General features: G+C 40.1%; 1 protein-coding gene across 1 annotated transcript in view; it reads right to left on the bottom strand.

Annotated features, from left to right (window-relative positions):
• The window catches only part of JAKMIP2 (janus kinase and microtubule interacting protein 2), a 161550-nt gene that overhangs the window by 16147 nt on the left and 123743 nt on the right, over nucleotides 1-21660 (bottom strand). Inside the window, exons 11-19 of the mRNA XM_054511997.2 lie at nucleotides 19820-19903; nucleotides 19072-19134; nucleotides 16341-16439; nucleotides 14610-14708; nucleotides 12773-12826; nucleotides 11800-11865; nucleotides 6812-6880; nucleotides 4858-4935; nucleotides 2699-2902 (exon numbers count right to left, since the gene is read on the bottom strand). Of these exons, the coding sequence (XP_054367972.1) occupies nucleotides 2699-2902; nucleotides 4858-4935; nucleotides 6812-6880; nucleotides 11800-11865; nucleotides 12773-12826; nucleotides 14610-14708; nucleotides 16341-16439; nucleotides 19072-19134; nucleotides 19820-19903 (816 nt within the window). The remainder of the gene's footprint in view (nucleotides 1-2698; nucleotides 2903-4857; nucleotides 4936-6811; nucleotides 6881-11799; nucleotides 11866-12772; nucleotides 12827-14609; nucleotides 14709-16340; nucleotides 16440-19071; nucleotides 19135-19819; nucleotides 19904-21660) is intronic.

Consider the following 21660-nt stretch of genomic DNA (forward strand, 5'->3'; position numbering starts at 1 on the left):
CTCACTCAATATGGGTGTGAAAGAGTGTGTAACAGGGTACGCAGTATAGATTTTTTTTTTTCAATAGTCTGTACTCCATTATTATCAGGGAGAACATCCTAAGGGAAACAGATCTTAAACTGGGACTGGAAAAAATGAGAACATTTGGATAAATGAAGCAGACATGGAAGGGCATTTTAGGGTGAGTGATCAGGCAAACAAAGGCTTAGAGGTGGGAGTCATGGCCCAAGTGGTACCAGGAAGAGGTCTGCATGAGTAGTGAGGAAGGTATGCTCTGCAGACTGTCTCAGGTCAGCTTTCCAGGGAAGGGGTAAGCCAGCTAATGAAGGACCTGGAGAGACCGCATAGGACCAGACTCAACTGGAAATTGGGATCAAGGAGGCTTCTGAGGAAGAATGTACCATCGGAAAAGGTGAAAGAATCTGCAGTGATTCGCATGATGAACAAAGAGGAGAGCTGGAAGTCTTCCCCACAAGTGGGTCCCCAAGGCACACTGCTTATGATTTTTTATACCCCTTGTCAAAAGATATCAATTAGAGTTATTTTTCTTTGAATTAGTCTCCTGTGACTCCATCAGTAGGTCCTAAGCTTTGTAAAGGCAGGGTCTATGTGAATTCTCTATGGCATGGTGTTCAAAGTCTAGGAGGTGCATTTAAACATGTGACAGAACAAATGCATAGAGGATGGAGCCGGGTTACAGCAGAGGACATTTGGCAGAAGCTGGGCCTGCTGCAGTATTGAGAGGTCCTATAGATGCCTGACGTTACAAGTGTGGAAAAAATGCAACAGCTTCAAAAACATTTCAGGGGAAATGCTCAGATGGACGTAGTGCTATATTAACTCCTGGAGATAAAAGACCAAGAAGACTCCAGGGTTTCCAGCCTGAGTGCTTTGGGATATGGTAATTCTACTGACCAAGGCAGGCAGCCGGGGAAAGACGGGAGAAGTAAGGATAAGAATGTTTAGATCTGTTTCATATGTGAAACATTCAAACAGAAATGTCCCATGAATAGTTAGTGATATGCTGCTCTAAATTTACCTGGATCATATACTGATATATGACAAATTCTGGCCAAGGCCTTCTGGAATAATTCTCTCAGATCAGAACTACTGATTACAGTGGCAGGCAAAGAGTAAGAAATAATAACTAGAAAAGGCATTTTCTAGTGAACATTTGTTTGAGAGAGAGAGAATTTCAGTGGGAATCTCTGAGGCTTAGAAATATAACATAACCATCCGTTCAGACTGATAAAGCAAACAAAACCATGTCTTTCGGGAGTGAATCACCTTAGCTGGTTAAAGACTCAAAAGAGATGACAGCTTTTAATCTAAATAAATTCAGATAATTATTTGTACATCTTAGAAATAAACACTGCTGTGGTTCCATGGTACAACTCCTGATTTGTTGAAATTAATTAAATGCTACTGTAGCATAAGAAATTTATGCAGAGGACACTTTCATTCCCCAACTAATGATGCCAGGGAGTCTATTATTAAAGGATTTAAAAACCCTTTCCAGGGTCAAAACCCTGAACCTTATGATGGAATCTGAAGGGCCACTGAAACAAACATGCATGCATTCACCATCTCCAGGACAAACGGCTTCAGAGTTCCCCTGCTGACTTGAATAATCTGTCCGACTATAAAGATTCACAGAACTCCTGGCTACATAGGGGGTATGCTAAGTGTCATATTCCCCATAAACCGTTCTTATTGGTGTCATAAAATAACCTGTTCCTTTTCCACTCACCTTGAACTCTGAAGACCACATGATTCTTACTTCTTCTATAGTCAGCTTCTGAGTACCAAACACGACAGCCTGGCACTACTAATTTTGGAATTCTTTTGGAATCTGCTTTTTGACCAGGGCCCTAGTCCTCACCTGTCAAGCTAAGACACGAACTAAGAGTTGGAATTAAGAATTTGGGCTCTAACTTGAGTGTCTCTTGAGCCTTGCTGGTCTAGATGAGTCCCGCCAATCGTAGTTAACTCAAGCTGTGTATGACAGCATAGTGCCATGGTTAGATGCACCAGCCTTGAGTCATGCCCACCTGAGTGGTAATCTGGCTCTGGAGCTTGCTATCTGGGTCATCTTGGGCAAACTGAAGCATTCTTGTCATCAGTATCATTATCTCCTCAATTGGGATCATAAGAATACTTACCTCAGTGGGCTATTGTGAAGATTAAATGCAATGATGTAAGTTTAGTTCCTGACATAGCAAATGCCAGTAAGTAAGCAGCAGCTTCCAGGCTTTGTTGGTGTTGCTGTTTGTTCTGGGAATAAAGAAAAAGGCCCTTGTTCTCCTTTACCCTATTCAGATTATTGGATCAGGTTAGGTTATGGACTGGGGTGAGTAACAGGATGGAGGTATTATTTCTGTCCTGGGGAGAGTCTTGCTTCCCTGCATAAGGGAGCTAATCAGGATCCAGGAGATTCAAAGGGTATTTCATGACAAAATAGTTCCCAAAATGGCAGCAGTATGCAATGCTTCCGAAATGCCAATTTTCTTAAGACTGAATCATTACAAAACTGTCCTCCTGTCTCTGAGTCTAGGTGGAAAACAGTAGTTATTTTACTCTCTGAAAATAGTTTATAGCTCCTAGGCTTCTCCACACCCATACTCAGTACAATGTACTTAGTACTAAGTCCCATTTGCTTAGTACCAACCCTACACAGATGCAGTGACTCAGTCCTCACCTGATGGGCTTGCTGTAAGAGCTCCATTCTCTCCTGAAGAATCTGACAGTCATACTCTCTGCTCTTCCTCAGCATCTGCCGCCGTAACTTTTCTACTGCTGTCCTCAGCTCCTCTTGCTGTTTTTCACTTAACAATTCACCAAACTTGATAACAGTTTCTTGCTGCAGAGCATTGTACAAAGTAGCTTCTAGTTCCTGGATTCTCTGGCAAACAGAATTAGAAAAGTCTAACTTTGGAACTTAGCATTGATGTGTGGAATGTGAACAGAGACACTTGCGTGTATGGGGGAGGGGGGTCACGCACAATTGTAATCTTACAGGATCATAGCAATATGATAAACTTCAAAGCTTGTCCAGCCTAACTACCATTTTGATAATCCCCTTTGTAAGATTCCCTAAATGTCATCGAGCTAACAATATGTGAACTTCTCTGGTGATGGGGAATTTATTCTTTTTCTTGGGATCTTGTCCATTTCATTTTGAGGAAGTCCTTACTTTGTTATAAGAACTGTATATCCTTCTATTCCCAAATGTAGCTGAGAATTAATTTGGCCTCTCTTTCATTTGACAGCCCTTCAGACATTTAGACATCTATCATGGTGGCTGTACTTTTAGAAATAAGCATTGAAAAGTGACCTAAGTTGGAATACTTGAAACTAGAGATATATTTCATGTACAAAAGGCCACCTCTCTTCCACAGGACACACCTATGAACTTGAAGATGGCTGTACAGTCTCCACATCTTAAAATACAGATTGGGAGATATGATCTAAAAATGGCCTAGAGTCTTCAGAATTGGATTGTTTTTTAATACTCTGAGATTTATAGCTGCTTTAGCTATAAAATGCCTCCTTGGTCTTCTCTGTTTTAGATGAAGAGTCTACTGCTCCTTATATCCCAGTTATTTTTTTTTTAACATGCTTCAGAGATAGCAGCCCAAACCTACAATCTTACCCCCTGTGACTTTGACAGAGGTGGATGGTCATGCCTGGGTAAGGGGTGTTTTCCTAGCTCTTGCGCTGGACTAAGCAGATCTCTTCTTTTTAACATTAAATGTGGTTGTCTGAACAAGTACTCAGTCATGGTTCACACGAACACACAGATGAACCCTATCATGTGTAGGTGGAGAAGGCAAGGATAAAAGGGTAGGAAGGGGGGGGAGAGGGCTTCCTTCTTGATTCTCCAGGGACCAACTCTCATTTTCTCCTTTCCCCATCAAATGGTGCTCAGAATCTCTTACTCATTTTGGAAGGGAAGACTAATTCATCTTTGTTACAAGCAGGGGCTTAGTGCTTCACTCTTACCCCCAAAGTGACCCAGGCTACTTCCAGGAAAGCATTATAAAAACCTCTACTAACAACTCGAAATGTTCCTCTTTTAAGTTTGGTCTTTTTCTCTTAAGTTATTACTGTGAATTAATGGGGCGGGGGGAGGGGGGTGTGTGCAGCATATGGAAAGAAGACAGGCAAGTCATAGTCCAATATTAGGAATTATGTATTATGAGTTTGGTATGGGGAATGAATCAAATGTGCTCCTCAGTCAGCACAATGTTCTGTGGGAGAGAAAAAGGCACAGCCTATTTACCGAAGAGCCTTCCTTACTGTGGCTGGATTACGGTAGTGAAGGCCACAGGGTTTGGAGTCAGACCTGAGCACTACCTGCTTGCTTTGTCAGGCAGAATTCTTTCACTCTCCAAGCCTTCATTCTCTCCTATACAATATAGGAATAATCAGATTACCTATACCTCTCAGGGTTGTTGGGAGAAATATGTGAAGTAAAAATGTACATAACAGACATTTTAAAGGCTCTATCATTCTACCACTACATTAGGCTCCCAAACCATTGGATTTTATTTAATAAAATTTCTCTTTAATCCACAGTACCATCCAATCTGTCCTTCATTAAAGCATTTTATAATAACATACACTTAATTTTTTTAAATGAAGCATAATTAAAAAGTTATTATAACAGGATTATTATTATAACAGGAAAGAGGTAGGGATGCATTTGTTCTAAAACCGGAATTAGAAACCACTGAATAAATGAGTTTTATGTCGTGGTCTATTCAAGCACTTGGCATGACAAACGAACCAGGATGCTTTACTCTGCAATAGAGAATTGTGAACTCTCTGGGTGTCTTTAGTGCTTGCTGTACCTACCATATATGCTTGGTCGAGAGCTTGTTTTCGGTAGTCTAGTTCTTCCTCTAGATAGCCTTTTATTTTGCAGAATTGTTCCTATAAGAAGGGGGCCATAATGATAAATAGAAAGAGTCAATTGAGTTTACTAGCAAGTGATATATAAATTGTACTGATTAATGTTTTCTCGAATTCCACTGCAAGACAAGTCACTAGCATTTGTAGGGTCATAGATTTTGTCTGTTAGGGAAATAGTTCAACTTTAATAGCCTCACCCAGGGAATGTGAAAATCAATGGAAAGAAGTATAAAAGATACAGTGACCAATCCACATGGAATGCTTTAAAGGATTTTTATGCCAATCCAAAAGTACATGGTTAAGGACAGATTTGATTTTGACAAGGTAAGTTAGTAACTAGTAAGTATATCTGTGCCAATATATTGGGAGAGTCTATTTTTGTAAGAATGTTTAGGAATGCACAGTGGTATAATAAAACAATTATTCAAAATTATCTGTGTACAACTAGCAAACACAAAGATGGATAATGATTTAGAGAATGGGGGTGTCACTTAATGAGAGCACTTTGCTCCTGCCACAAAACCCGGACGAGCTGGGACTTCAACCTAAAGTTCCCACGCTTTTTTCAAGTTTTGTTTTTGTTTTTGTTTTCTTTTAAGGTAAACAGTTCTTGTCACATGCTTTGACTTTAGAGTCTAACCTTTTGGCAAAATAGAAACTCTGTGTAAAATATAAGCAAATGATGTGTGAGCTGTCACATACTATGTAAATACAAGTTGTTCTTATTATAGGATTCCCTAGCCTGATAGGAATCACTACCTGTTTTTTAGTAGTAATAATACTAATGACAGTATAGTTATAAAATTCTACGTATTCCCGTAAATTATAATCAACAATTCCTATGCTTGGGGATTTAAAAAAATTTTTAATTGTGGTAAAACACACACAACATAAATTTTACGCTCTTAACCGTTTTTAAGTGTACAGTTCAGTAGTGTTAAGGATATTTACATGGTTACGCAGCTAATCTCCGAAATGCTTTTCATTTCGCAAAGCTGAAACTATACCCCTTAAACAACAACGCCCCAATTTCTCTTCCTTTTAGCCCCTGACAGCCGTCGTTCCTACTTTCTAGGAGTTTGACTACTCTGGATCCTTACGTAAGTGGAATCATCCAGTATTTGTCTTTTTGTGACTGGCTTATTTCACTTAGCATTATGCCCATGTTATGTATGTTACAATTTCCTTCCTTTTAAAAGCTTGGATAATATTCATTGTATGTATAGACCACATTTTGCTATCCATTCATCCACTGATAGACATCTGGGTTGCTTCCACATTTAAGCTATGTGAATAATGCTGCTTTGAACATGGGTGTACAAATATCTTTTTGAGACCCTACCTTCAGTTATTTTGGGCATATACCCAAACGTGGTATTCCTGGATTGGATGGTAATTCTATTTTGAATTTTTTCAGCAACCACCACAGTACTTTCCTTAGAAGCCACACACCATTTCACATTCCTACCAGCAGTGCACAGGTTCCAATTTCTCCACATCCCCACCAACATCTAACTTCTGTTTTTTTGATAGTGGCCATCCTAATGAGCATGAGGTGGTTTGGAGATTTTTAAAATCAGAGTTACATTCATCATTTCTGTACTTTTTACTATGACAACATATGGTGGAAAAATTGTTTAGCCTAAGGAAAAAAACACCTAATTGAATTCTCTTCAGCATTAGTTTTAGAAATATTATAAAAAATACAACATATTTTTGAAGAATATAACTTGAACTTGTGGGATACTTCCAGGAATTTTGTTCCATAGTCTGTACACAAAATAATGGGAAGCTGCACACTTCCATCAGTGCCAGATAAAACTGGTAGAAAATGGTTGTTTTCCATTTGCCTTGTCAAGTTTTCTTCATTTTTATGATACCTCGTCTTTGTACTCACCATGTCACTTTCCAGTTCCATCATTTTCTGGTGTAGGGCAGCCTCAGCTCCTTCAATTTGCTGGATCCACTAAGGAGTAAACAAGACAAAACAGTCTACATGATCGCTTGAGATGGTGTACACCGTGCAGTCTACTGAGTTGTTTTGTCTCTTCCTCTCATATCTTAGGAAGCAGATGAGGACTGAAGTGAAAACTTGGTGCATTTTCTCTCTTAGTTCAGGAAATACTGATTTTCATTCACTCATTCATTCATTCAGCAAATGCATTCCTTGACGCCTACCACGTGTCAGGCCCTGCACTAGATACTAGAGTTTTGATGGTAAGACCCACATGTTTTTTTGCCCTCATTATACAACACCAGAGGAGGCTTTCCTGGAAGTGACAACTGCAACTGAGTCTGATGAATTCGAGTCCGAGATGATTAAGCAAAAATGACGGGAAGATTCCAAGCAGAAGAGACATCCAGTTCTCCATGGTTGGGGGAAACATGATGGAAGAAAGAAGGCCAGGTGAGACCGGAGAAATGGCAGTTTCTCAGTGTTTGAAACTGCCCACAGCTAAGTGTTGAAGAACCATTTTTGTTGAGTGGAGACATTTTAACCACATTAAAAAAACCTACCTTTCCTAACACTTAGAATATATCATCCTGTTACATGGCACTGAGGTTAACATTGATCAGCACCCTGAGTAAAATTAGATTTTGAATAATATGGCATGAGCTTACCACATATTTGGTTTAATAGAACAAATTATTATAATGGGTCTATCCCAAGTTAAACGTAAGCTTATCCCTTAGGGAGGCAGCTGGGCATAATAATCGTGGGGGTTCTAAAGGCACATTACCTTGGGTCTAATCCCAATTCTAGCTTTTCATGGCTTGCTTATCTCATCTAAGCCTCGACCTCTTTTCTATGAAATAGGGTTAATAATTTGAAGATTAAAGGATGCAATTAATGTTAGGCACTATTCACAGTGGATTGCATGTACAGGGTACCCAATAAATTCTAGTTTTTGGTTAACATTTATTTTTGTACTTCTACACTGTTAGAAGTTAACATTTATTTTGTACTTCTACACTGTTAGAAGTTTGAAAACTTGGTGCATTTTCTCTCTTAGTTCAGGAAATACCGTTTTTCATTCACTCATTCATTCATTCATTCATTCAGCAAATGCATAGTTCAAACTAGAGAAATGTCTAGTCTCACTACTAGACATTTCTTTTTTAGTTTGTGATAAATTATGTGATGCACTGAGCATTTTTTCTATACGCAAAGGCCTTGACATTCACAAGGCGACACCATGCCCAACAGCCTCTTAGGGGAAAGAAGAAAGAAGAAATTCCCCGGGGAGACTGGAGGGGCTACTCCCTCAGTTCTTGTACACACCCGTGGTTTCCCCTTGAAGCAGATTTCCGTCAAAAGTCATGGGTAAATAGCCTCATAATGCAATTGTATACCATCATGCTTTATTAAAATGCTTCCTTTCACTTGCTGCCCATTTATCATTGAGAAGCAAATTCTCTTCTAAACAGTGTTTTTAAGAGTACAGTAAGTTGAAGCAGTTCAGTCATGGGCTCCAGACATAGATTTGTGTGTTGACTCGAAGCCCTTATAACCTGTGATGCAGGACAAGTTACTGAAGCCCACATCTCAGTTTCTTCATGTGTAGAATGCAAAGAGTGGATGAATATAGGACAGTTGTCAACAACAAGGAGATTTGTGCAGTACCTGGCCCATAACATATTCTCATGTTCTCACTTAAGGTCACAGCTCTTATATATTTTTAAGACAGAGAGAGCACGTGCGCGCACACAGGCAGGGGGAGGGACAGAAGGAGAGGGGGAGAGAGAATTTCAAGTCAACTCCCTCCTGAATGTGGAGCATGATGCGGGGCTTGATCCCATGACCCTGAGATCATGACCTGAGCCGAAATCAAGCGACGCTCAACCAATTGAGCCACCCAGGTGCCCCTGCTCTTGCTATTTTTAATACAAAGTCACTAGAGGATTTACTTGTTGGAAATTTGTCTAGGTTCAATCTCTGGTTATAGTTTATATTCCTAGACAGCAGAATGCTATTCAAAGTTGCAGTATCAGAAGCTTCAAGGTTGACATTTAGAGTTCCTGGGAGATAGAAATGTTCATTTGTGAATCCCAAAGGTAGGAGGGGACTTTAAAACTTGTGAATTGTAAAGATCTGCACAAAAGGTAATTGCCCAGACTATGAGCACTTTGAGGACAGGCCTGTGTCTTATGCATCTGGTTCTTTCACTTAGATCTTCAGCGCTAAGCACACTGTCATCACTCTGTACATGTTCAACTGGAGGTAAATGGAGGCATGAATTAATTCACCAAAGCTCTAAAAGAGCAGGTCCTATGGGCTCCACATAGGGCACCTCTTGCTTTCAATAGGATGCTTAAGGGGAATTTGGGTGCAGTGGTTAAGAAGATCATGGACTCTGCAAATAGACTGCTTGAGTATGAATCAATCCGGATTCCATCATTTTCTAGCTGTGTGACTGGGGCAGTTACCTACCTTCTCTGTGCTTCAGATTCCTCATATATGAAATTCCTCACATAGAACAGTCATACCAAGACTTTGGCAATTAGAACAGTGCCAAGTGCAAAAGAAGCACTATGCAAGTGTTAATTATGGTCAAGTTCAAGCTGCACCACACGCCACACAGGGCAGGGAATGGAAGATTTTCTTCCAACAATCTAAGCAAATGCAAGGCACACAGACCTATTTTTCCTTTTCTTTTTTCCTATTCCTATTTTCTTTTCCATTTCCCTATCCTTTCCTTCATGTCCTGAATCCTTGCCTTTTACAGAAAGGCAAGTTTTCTTGGTATTCCTAAACTAAGGTGACTTTTCTTGCAATAAAGAATTGTAGCCCTTTATGAGTCCAACTGAATGAGACACTCTGGCTTTTGCTGCCAAATGACTGTAGCAGACCTGGGAATACAGACTGTGTTTTCTTCATCCAACTGGATGTCACTGGAACACTGTCCTGTGGACATTCACGATCACTTGTTCCTTCAGTAAACAGTTGTTGACCACCTGTTAGATGTGCTGGGCTATTGTGAAAAGCTAGGCAAACAAAGTGGAGTAAACAGATACCATATTTGCCCTCATGGAGCTTAAAGTCTAGCGGTAGGTGGTTGGGGGCGTATAACAACAGCAAAAAATGAGCAGCCCTGTTATAGTTGTTAAAAGCCATAGTAGCAGATGCAGAAGTCACTGTGGAAACACAGAGAAAAAAACCACCTAACTGGCCTTGGGTGAATAAGAAGGCTTCCCCACACAGGGGCATGTCTAATGGTTCAGATTTAGCCAGACCAAGGTAGAAAAGGAAAAAGGGATTATCTTCTAAGCAAAGAGAACAGTGCAAAGGACCAAGGGATGGTAACAGTGATAGAGATGGAGAGAGAGACAGAGACAGAAGATCAGGGCCCCAGAAGCATTTGTGTATGGCTGGACCTTTGCTATGGACCAAAGAAACAAGTGGGATCCTGGAGAAGCAGGTAAGGGCCAGATCCTCGGGGCCCTCATGGCAAGTTCTGGATTCTGGACGTTATGTTAGAGATAATGTGGTGCTATTAATTTGTTGTGGAGAGGGAGAGTGATACATCTGTAATTAAAGCATAAATTAAGTTTTTTATTTTATTTTTTTTAATTTTTGTTTTTATTTATTTATTTTTTAAAGATTTTATTTATTTGACAGAGAAAGACACAGCGAAAGAGGGAACACAAGCAGGGGGAGTGGGAGAGGGAGAAGCAGGCTTCCTGCCGAGCAGGAGCCCGATGCAGGGCTCGATCCCAGGACCCTGGGATCATGAGCTGAGCCGAAGGCAGACGCTTAACGACTGAGCCACCCAGGCGCCCTCTAAGTACGTTTTTTACAAAGCAAATCCCAGATATCATTTCACATGTAAATACCTCAGTATATATCCCTAACAGAAAAGGCCTTTAAAAAAAAATCCTTAATTCAAAGACCATTTTTATACCTTGCAAAATGAACATGAACTCCTTTTGTTATATAATTCCTGATCCATATTAAAATCTCCCCAGCCGTCAGCAAAGTGTCCTTTCTTCCACACTTGGTGTCCTTGAATCCGATCCAAAAAAGGATCATTTTACTATTTCTTAAGTAACTTTTTATTTTATAGCAGTCCTTGCCTCTCCCTACATTGTTTTCCCTTTATGTCATGGTATTGTTCGAGTAACTCAATAAATCATTTGACCTGGAGGATTCCCTTACTTCAGACTGGAGAAAGCAGATCACTTGCTTGTTTATGGTTTCATTTAATTTATAACAAACTCTTTATGCATTTAGGAATTAAGAAAGCATTTCAAGGAATTTATACAGTTGTCATTTTATCCAACCATGTACACGAGCCTCTCAAGTAAGTGCTGATTCTCGCGACACCCTGAACATAGCCAGTCATCAAGCTTCTCCACTTGGCTCTTTCCTTTGTCTCTCTCCCTACCATTTACCAGGTTTCGACACAAGGGGGCTAGAACACACTCAGTGTTGCTCTTCTGCCAGTCCCCAGGTTGGGCTTTCTGAATGTGACTGCAGTGAGCCACCACTGAATTACACAATCAGTTCCGGACAACTGGTGTGTATGCAGCCAGGGAAGAGCGCATAAAAAGAGCCAGGCGCCATTTTACCACCTCTCAACGAAACCCTTCTTTACAGCTGTCCCAGCTTGGGAGGGATTGTTTGGATAATGTAATCCAGAAAGTGTTCCATTTTTTAACAGACTACAAAGCAAGAATTATCCACCCACCCCAGATCAGTGTGTAGACTTTTCTTTTGTGTGTTCTCATTCTATAGGGGTTATATTACCCTGAAAAAAAAAAGATACTTATTAGGTATTCAGTAACACAAAGTCATGTGCAAAGAGAATGTCCTTCAACCCTACCCGGGTCTTTAGGTGTGAAGTCAGACATTGAGATGGTTTGAATGTTAGTTTGATATATTACCTTTTCTGCCAGGGACAGCACAGTGCTGGCCTGAATTATGGCCACTTGTTCTTCATTTCTTAAGTTCTGCCAAAAGAGAGGGAGGGAGAGAGAGAGAGAGAAAGAAAATAAGCTGAAGACAGTTACGATATTTGCACTATCTGCCTAACAGCCTGCCATAGATATTACTGCAGGTGCATGTATGTAACGTAACAGATGTTCTATTCTACTTAGTTCAGATGTTCTATTCTACGATTCTGAACAAAAAGTTCATTCGAAACATGTAAAAGGACATTAAATGTGATTTTTTTTTTAATATCTCTAATACTGACTTGCTTTTGTGTTTCACTGTGAGCATACTTAGCTAATGGTCAGGTTATGAGAAAAGCAGAAACCAAAATGAAATAACAAGTAATCTTTTCATAGTGGTTTGATGTGATTTAATTGATTCTCTTCTCTCCTCTGATGATTTTTCAAGGCAAAAAATTGGTGACTCCTCCAACTTATATGCATCATTCCCATAGTATCTCAATGAATGTTCCTCCCACTGAATTAATATGCCTTGACCCTGCCTGGAAGGTGTTTTTAGAAAAAAAAGAGATTATAGTTTCCTGGTCCATTTTTATGGGGCTGCCACCAACCCTACTATTTAGCAGCAGTTGCAACTGCATGACTGATTAATTTCATGCTAGATGGCACCAGGCAACAGAGAGAAGGTAATTAGCTTTAATCACTGCAGATGTGGTCGGCATTCAAACGTGAAACCAGCCCATGAAAAGCACTTCACCAGTTCCCGTTTCTGCCTTCTAGAGATCCTTACAACCCCTCAACCAACTTGTTTGATAAATGATTGATTCTCTTCAAGGAGCTACATCCTTAAGTGAACGTGGCTTCTCACTTGCTATTATTTTACACATGATGCCCTGGCAAGTATTTCTTGCCCCTCTTTGGGCAAATTCATATATTTACTGCCCTTAATCAATTCATTACTTACCCCATTATCACCCAGGATATCAAGCTGCTTTATGAGATCAGGGATGTTCACATCCTGCAACATCAAGGAGACACATTCAAATCAAAGACACAAAGGCGGCTTACTATTCTATCACTGCTTGACCCGTAACTTTGAGAAGACATTTTAAGACCCATACTTCCTTGGGTTGTTTTCAATCAGGCACACGTGGTTTTATGTTTTCACCCTGCTTCTTCCAAGTTGCGTGAACCTGGGCAGACTACTTAACAGTTCATTCTCAATTTCACCGGTTGCAAAATACCTCCTTCCTAGGCTGATCTTAAGGATAAAGGGATGGTATGTGAAAGAGTCTAGGATATAGTAAGGACTTGGAATTCTTTCATTAAAGTTTTTTCTTATTAATTGACAATTTTTTTGAATTATGAAAAATTGTAGGTATAAAGAAAAGTAACAAGTAATAAATATAATCAACTAATTTCATTCTAATTAATGGAATTCTGACCTGGCTGAGATTTTGATTGCCACATAGAAAACTAGAGTACCTTCCATTTTTTAGCATTAATTTCATGCTATGGAAAATAGCTCATTTTAACTATATTTCTTGAGTCAGTTTGAAGCAGCTGAACTCCATTTGAAAAAGTTCCCCTGCATATAAATTTCATCCACCAGAGTAGGTTGTTTGTGATTTATCTAAGAAAAGTATCTAAGGAAAAGACAAAGTAGAAGTCCTTTTCATTTAATTAGAGCTGAATAAAGAAAAAACCCAACAAACTGCTCTGGTTTACAAATTTTGGGGCAGCCCAGGAAGGACAGAAGTTTAAACACCCTGAAAGAGGTTTAGGATGGAAAACAAGGAAGCGCAATTTTACTACCTAATTTTCCTCCCACTTTTTACTTCATTAGTACACCTCTCTCCTCTTACTCACAACCAGACCCCTACCACCGGGAAGGGGGAGGTCTAGCTCAGTTTCACAGGTAGAGAGAAGGCAACGAAAGCAGGTATTATCTGGCAGCTCAGAGTGGGAGCAGGGAGGGCCATGCACAAGGTCAAGGAGAGACCAGGAACAGCAGGAGGCTTCCCAGCTTTCCCTGCGGGATAGAGACCCACCATGTGATTGCATTACGTTGAAGGACAATATATTTTCCAGGAGATGGGGCCACCTCCATTCAACCTTAATGTTTAAAATGGATCCCAATATCCCTAAAGACAGAATTACATTTTATCTAAATGAACAACATGTTAGAAATCATAAGTCCTTCCAAAAGAGAAATCTTCCCTAAATTAAACGTAATCAAAAGAGATGGTGGGCTAGATGATTTTAAGGTCTCTTCCACTGCCAAAATTCCAAGATTATGAATCCCACAGCACTTAAGTCAGCATAACAAAGGGACTCGACAAATATTTTTTTATCTGCTATACTTGAAATGTGCTTCTCAAAGTACTGATATTTTATTATTTAATATTTCCCCTAGATAATTAAGGGTAATTATCTTAATATTTTGAATCTGTATCTTCTTTACCCTACTCTGTTCTAAATAATCATGATTTCCTGTGTTCTCTGCTGTTACCATTCATACATCTGTCACACATCTTTTTTTTTAATTTTTTTAAAAAAATTATGTTAAGGAGGCTCCAACGCCCAACATGGGGCTCAAACTCACGACCCTGAGATCAAGAGTGGCATGCCCTACTAACTGAGCCAGCCTGGCACCTAGATGCGACTCTTTTCAGTTGCTACATAGTTGGTATCAAAATAACATCCAGTGACTGAAAAACAAAAGTGATCAATAACCTCCCCTTTTCCAATTCCCAGTTTCTCTACTTTTTACAAACACAAAAAATTGAGTATCTGCCTACCTTGACACCTTCTTTCATACAGTAGATCTGTAGAGCACTCACACCATCAGAGAATGGGTGAATTTGTAGATTAAATGGAGGGGATCGTCTCTCTCTTTCCTTGAAATACAGTGAAGAATATATGGGAATTAAAAAAAAAAAAAAGCAACAACTGATTAAACACTAAACCAGTTGTCTGTGCTCTCTCTTTATGCTATTGCAGTAGTTTATCAATGTCATGTGGCCAAAAAAAAAGAAACACAAGATGTTCCTGCTTCAATTTAATGGAAAAGAACTGACTGATCAACTAAGAGGTATGGTAGGAGAATTTACAGATGGTGTTATTCAGTCTTGCAAATTTTTTGGTCAGAGAAATGTTGGAAGTGAAGTTCCCATTTAAACTATATGAATATTTAGAGCTTTCAGGTGTCACAGAGAATGGTCTTTTGATCATGAAGTCTTATGGCTGCTAACGGCCTTTTGCATATTCAATCCACTCAAGTTTTACGATGAAGATATGTGAGCTACTAAAGAGGACTTCGCTCTTCCTCACTGAGGAACACCAACTGCTAACTCTATCCAGATCTAATTTGAAAAAACCTCAAAAAGAAACCCCTGGCAAAGTAACAGAGTTATCAAATGGGAAATTTTCTTATCTTTCGTATCCATATACATTCAGTCAGATTCTAAGCCAGATTCTTTTTTAAAAAAATATTTATTTGAGTAATTTCTACCCCCAATGTGGGGCTAGAACTCATGATCAAGAGTTGCACACTCTTCTGACTGAGCCACCCAGGCGTCCCAAAGAAGTCAGGCTTTTTCATTTTTATTTTTCTTAGAGAGGGAAAGGGAGTAGGGAGGGTCAGAGAGACAGAGAATCTTAAGCAGGCTCCACCCCCAGTGTGAAGCCCAACATGGGGCTCGATGTCAAACCTGAGATCATGACCTGAGCCGAAATCAAGAGTAGGACTCTTAACTGACTGAGCCATCAGGCACCCCTGTTTTTTTTAAATTATTTTTTTTAAGTAATCTCTACACCCAACATGGGGTTTGGACTCATGACCCTGAGATCAAGAGTCACATGCTCTACTGACCGAGCCAGCCAGGTGCCCCCCCCGGCCAGATTCTGTGTGATACAATTAAGATCTGATTTGACTGATATGTTTTACTTAAAAAAAAAAAAAAGACTGAAATTTGGTCAGGTTAACCAAGGTATTTCCTAAAACAAGTTACCTTGCTTCTTAGCCTTTTGCGTAAGTGCACTATAGATTAAAAAAGTTTACTCATGAATTCAAGTGTATAACAACATATTTTTGTATATAGCACAATTTGAAATATAATTCTTGAGGTAACATTTTTATGAGTCAGAATTCAATGAAGGATGGAAATGATTATTTTAAAGCTATGAAATATTGATGAAGTTTGAAATCTATTACGTAAATTATTTAAAAATTATTCATTCTTGTTCTTAAAGGCAACGGTGTCGAAAAGTACAGTAGCTGAGCAGACAATTCTTTTTTTTCTGAGCAGACAATTCTGACTTGCATCAGTGCTTTATCACTTATGGTCCCAGGTTTTGGGCAAGTTATTCAAGCTCAGTTGCCTCATCTCTAAAATCTTGATTATGGTTGTGAGGGTGAATGAGAGTAGGCATCTGAAATGCTTAATTTAGCACCTCACACATAGGATGTGTTCAGTGCATGTTAATTGTTACAATTATTTTTATTATCATTATTATCATCATTTCCTTACTTCTAGCTCTAGGTTTCGAAACTCCAGCAGCTCATTCTGGTCTCGGGCATCCTGTAGTTCTTGTTGTAACCGGTGATTTTCTGCCTCCTGTTTTTCTATCTAATAAAGTAAATCCTCAAGTTAGGTGAACATTGCAAAAACCGTCTACAATTTAGCAAAGCAAGCATGGAGAGCACTCATTTAGTTGGTGAATAAATCATCCAGGCCGTGAAAAAAAAAATCCCAAGTAGATGTGAATAAAATAAGTCTTGGGCTTTCTTTCTAGTTATCCTTTGGTTGACTTTTTTGTGTCATAGAGGAAAATGCTATAAGACACCTGCATTCATTGAGATAACATCTGGGGAGCCTCTGAGTTAGTGAATCTGAGAGTACTGTGGGTCAGGGATGGTGTCCTGGCACTGCCTTCAATGGTGTACATAGTGGAGACCGACACCTCTCGTTTCTGGAGTTACAAATGGTCAGAAAAATTTTATATAGATAGCTGTGATCATATACAAAACTTTACTGCGTTCCAGTTACCCACAGAATAAAGCCAAACTCGTCAATATGGAATTCAAAAACCTTCATACTCTGGTCAGCACCTAGCTTTCTGGCCTTAAATATTCTCACGGTCATCTCTGCACACGCACACACTCACATGTGATCACACGCACACAAGAATCTAGAATGCCCCATCTACCCTGTGGACTGACTGCCAGGAGCTGTGTCTTTGTTCATCTTTCTGCCTAAAAGGGGTTCCCTCCATTTCCTTTTCTATATGAGGAACTGCTACTCTTCCTTGAACACAGAACTCTAACATTCCCTACCAAAAGAGGCTTCCTTTGTCTACCCATTTAGAAGTGACACCTTTTCCCTGTATTTTCCTGTAAGATTTCTCCTATAACCTGATAAAGCGTGGAATTAAGTTAGTTGTGTAAAACATGCCTCACCCTATAAGACAGGCCCATGTCTACAAGGGATCAAAACATTTTCATGATCTATAATAGGTTTGGGGCTGCCTTGGGATTTTAGCTGTGTGGGTGGGCCTCACACACAGGAACTATTTAAAATCTTGAATTTAGAAACAAAAACCCAGGGGCTTTTTATCATAGGATGACTCTTACTTTCCCAAGTATACCCACTTGAAGTAGGATGTTTAGCTTTATTGTCACTGTGGTTTTCTTTTAATCATAGAAGCTTGAGCCCCTTAATTCCCCATTTATTCCAAAGAAATCAAGACTGAAAGAAAGCAGATAGAAGATGTAATGGGAATTAGTTTTTAGGTGTAAAGAAATGTAGTAACACTTAATACTGGGCATCTCTAAGACTACTAAAAACCTCTTTTTCTCATAGCCTCAGGATATAGAAAAATTATAGGAAAATAAAGATGGGGAAATAGTGAAATATTAGTGACATTAATCAATGCAGTCAAATTTTTTTACACATAGATTTAGATTTACATTCAGATATTTGTGGTCACGTGAACTTTCAAAAGTTTTAAGAAATTGACTTAGATCCCAAAGAGATTCTACCTAGAATCTTGAATATGGATCCAAGATGGGATATTTGGGGAGATTTCTGGTTTGGGCAGTTAACACCGGCAATTAGGTCAGTGGCTCACAGGTTGCAATTCACAGACCAGGACCAATGTGTGATGAAGTTTCTTTATAGGGACCCCCCGCCTCTCTGAGAGTACCAGGTCTCAATCCTGGAAAACCCACCTGCCCTCTATACATATGCACTGTCTCTTGTCATTCAGAAAGCGAGGTAGGCTAAGGACTTTGCTAGACCAGAGGGGAGGGAGGATAAAGCATCTTCTTTCCCTTCTCGTGCTTCCAAAAGTGTTGTGGTTAATTTTTGACTTGCCAAGGCTACTGAATATTGGTAGAAATAATCCTAAAATAATTTCTACATAACAACTGGATGAACCTACAGAATTATTTCCCTTATTCAAATGGGCTTTCAAAGTCTGTTTTTTCCCCAAGCATGATTTATTTTGTAATCTTTTCACTAGATTTATGGAAGGTAAACACTAAAGACAAAACCACCTTAAACTTAAAATGATCTCTGTGTGTATTTCATTGTCTCAATCAAAAGCCTATGTTCAGATAACCAAATTAATTGTATCTATTGAGCCTACACCATGCTTTTGCATTCTTGATTTGTTGAGCAACCTCCGGAACGTGCTGTTTTGTGCCGTGGATGCATCTTTTAAAATGTTCTCCCCTTAAAAAAAGAGTATACATATATATATATATATATCTGTATATAAATAGCCAAGATCAGCAAAACGATTAAAAGTGAGAACAGTCTATGCTAGGTTGCAGCGTGGTCTTGGAGTCATAGTCTGTCACTGCCCTGCACAAAATAACAAGTCCTATTCGTAGTGTGCTTTTAGTAGATGGCCAACCACATAGGATGTGTGCACGTGTGGGTGTGTGTATATATATATATATATATGTACAGCACACAGACAGTATATATATATATACGGTAAACAAATCAGTAGGCGTCAGGGATCACAACCTCTCGAGTCAGCACAACACCAGCACAGAGCCATGCACACGGGCCACTAACTGATGGTGATGGCGGTGACAGGGATGCAGTTGAGCACGCAGCAGGGGAGAGCGCAGCGCCGGAAAAGCCTCCCCTTCCCTGAGCCCCTGTGCCACTCCTGAGGGGACCCCCTGCTGCTCCTGGATCTCTCATCATTTTCTCCTCTGCCCCACTAGGGTGTTGGCGCCCAACATACCTTTTCTAAAAGCTCCTGGTTTCTCTTAATGAAAAGTTGTTTATCTTCTACCCAGTGTGAGTCCTGTTTGACAAAGAATATTGCGCAGTCAGCATTTCGGAGTGGCACGGGAGAGCCTGTGTCGACAAACCACTTGGCCAGAGCTGTCTCCTCTCACCCAGTTTGTTGGCCGGCCGGTGGCTGGTAAATGACACCCACCCCTTGTCATCCGCTCCTTCTTCAAAAGACATCGGGGCCAAAGTTGCCAGGAAAATTTCACCCCCTTCTCATTGACACTCACTAAGCTCTAACTTTTTCAGTCTGAATAATCCAGGACCAGCCTTCCGGGGACTCAGAAGTGACCACACAGGCAAAAAGTGAAAAGGGTCAGAATGCACACAGGCTAGATACATATGGATGGAAAACATTAAAATGCAGAACCATAAATGTAGCATAGAGGCAAAGAATGCAGCTCGAGGGGCGGGTCTTTGTCTCAGCAGCTTGTGACCACTCTAGGCTATTTGTACAGGGCTCCTCTTCATCTGCCATTCTCTCTTGCCCAACCTCATTCGTGTTGTAGCAGGGGGTTCACGCTCTGGCCAGAAAAACACCAGGGACAGAAACATCGAGTTGAACATTCTGACAGAGTTTGAGAAAGGTCACTGTGGAGAGCCAAGCTGTGTCCCGGGTGCGGCCCATGCACAGGGGCTGTAGGACAGTCGGACGGGATTGTGTGCATCTGCAGAAGAGCCAGCAACCCGATGCCTACCTGCCCTTTCTGAGCCAGGGTCGCTTCCAGATCTTCAATTTTGGCTTTATACCTTAGCACCTCTGCTTGGAGCTGTTCTTGAGCCTAGTGAAATCAAAATTCCAGAACTCAGTAAGTAAAATGGTAACTCAGTATTTTTCCTTCCCTTATGTTCCTTGATCAGAACTCAACAAGGGAGAAAAAAAAATTTTTTTTTCTATGATCAAAGGACCTTTTAAAACTCTTTTTAGGATTGAAATTCTTGCCTAAAACTTTCCGTGGTTCCCTTTACCATTAGGTTAAAATTCAAAGTCTTTAGGTGAGATGTGAGAACTCCCATTATATTTGCAATCTTTTCCGCACTACTCATCAACAAAGTTCACCCCTGATCTGCTGGTGATCTCCTTATTTCCTAAATATGCCTTGTAACCCTCCCCACTTCTCTCTTATTTGAATAAATTCCTCTTCTGGAAATCCTTCTCCCATTTTGCCTCTCCCAAAACTTGCCATTCTTTCAGAGCCAACTTTGCCCTAAATCTAAATCTAGATCCAGATGTATGTATGTATGTATGTATGTATGTATGTATGTATGTATGAATGATGTGTATGTGTGTCGGGGGGTGAGTGTGTGTATCAGCATTTTTGGACACTGATCTTCTATGGAGCAACCTTACTTCATTTCTTTTCAGATTCTCTTGTATTCTCCCTACATAGGACCTTATTTTCTGTGAAAAATTAGTGGGTTTTTTGCTTTTTGCCCATACACATATTTTTTACTTATCTTAAGATCTCGATAGGTTCTTTAGTGTAATGTGGAATAAAGTCAGCAATGGCAGGTATCCTTTCTTTTTCTTCTTTCCTTCCTTCCTTCCTTTTTCTTTTTTTAGAGGGAGAGAGGGTGGGGAGGGGCAAAGGGAGAGGGAGAGAGAGAACCTCAAACAGACTCCCTACTGAGAAGCCCAATGCAGGGCTCAATTTTACAACCCTGACAACATGACCTGAGCCGAAATCAAGAGTTGGATGCTTAACACTCTGGAAAACTGTATGGAGGTTCCTCAAAAAGTTGAAAATAGAGCTACCATATGATCCAGCAATTGCACTACTGGGTATTTACCCCAAAGATACAAAAGTAGGGATCCGAAGGGGTACGTGCACCCCGATGTTTATAGCAGCAATGTCCGCAATAGCCAAACTGTGGAAAGAGCCAAGATGTCCATTGACAGATGAATGGATAAAGAAGAGGTGGTATATATATACAATGGAATATTATGCAGCCATCAAAAGGAATGAGATCTTGCCATTTGCAACGACATGGATGGAACTGGAGGGTATTATGTTGAGCGAAATAAGTCAAACAGAGAAAGACATGTATCATATGACCTCACTGATATGAGGAATTCTTAATCGCAGGAAACAAACTGAGTGTTGTTGGAGTGGGGGGTGGGGTGGGAGGGATGGGGTGACTGGGTGATGGACACTGGGGAGGGTGTGTGCTCTGGTAAGCGCTGTGAATTGTGCAAGACTGTTGAATCTCAGATCTGTACCTCTGAAACAAATAATGCAATATATGTTAAGAAAAAAAAAAGAAGAAGAAGAAGGTAGTGGGAGGGGAAGGATGAAGCAGGGGAAATCGGAGGGGTAGATGAACCATGAGAGACGATAGACTCTGAAAAACAAACTGAGGGTTCTAGAGGGGAGGGGGGTGGGAGGATGAGTTAGCCTGGTGGTGGGTGTTGAGGAGGGCACATTCTGCATGGAGCACTGGGTGTTGTGCACAATGAATCATGGAACACTTCATCTAAAACTAATGATGTAATGTATGGGGATTAACATAAGAATAAAATTAAAAAAAAAAAAAAGAG

The sequence above is a fragment of the Mirounga angustirostris genome, unplaced genomic scaffold (genome assembly GCF_029215605.1).
Source record: "Mirounga angustirostris isolate CCGP_5_RB_7025 unplaced genomic scaffold, mMirAng1.0.hap1 SCAF_7, whole genome shotgun sequence".
NCBI lineage: Eukaryota > Metazoa > Chordata > Mammalia > Carnivora > Phocidae > Mirounga > Mirounga angustirostris.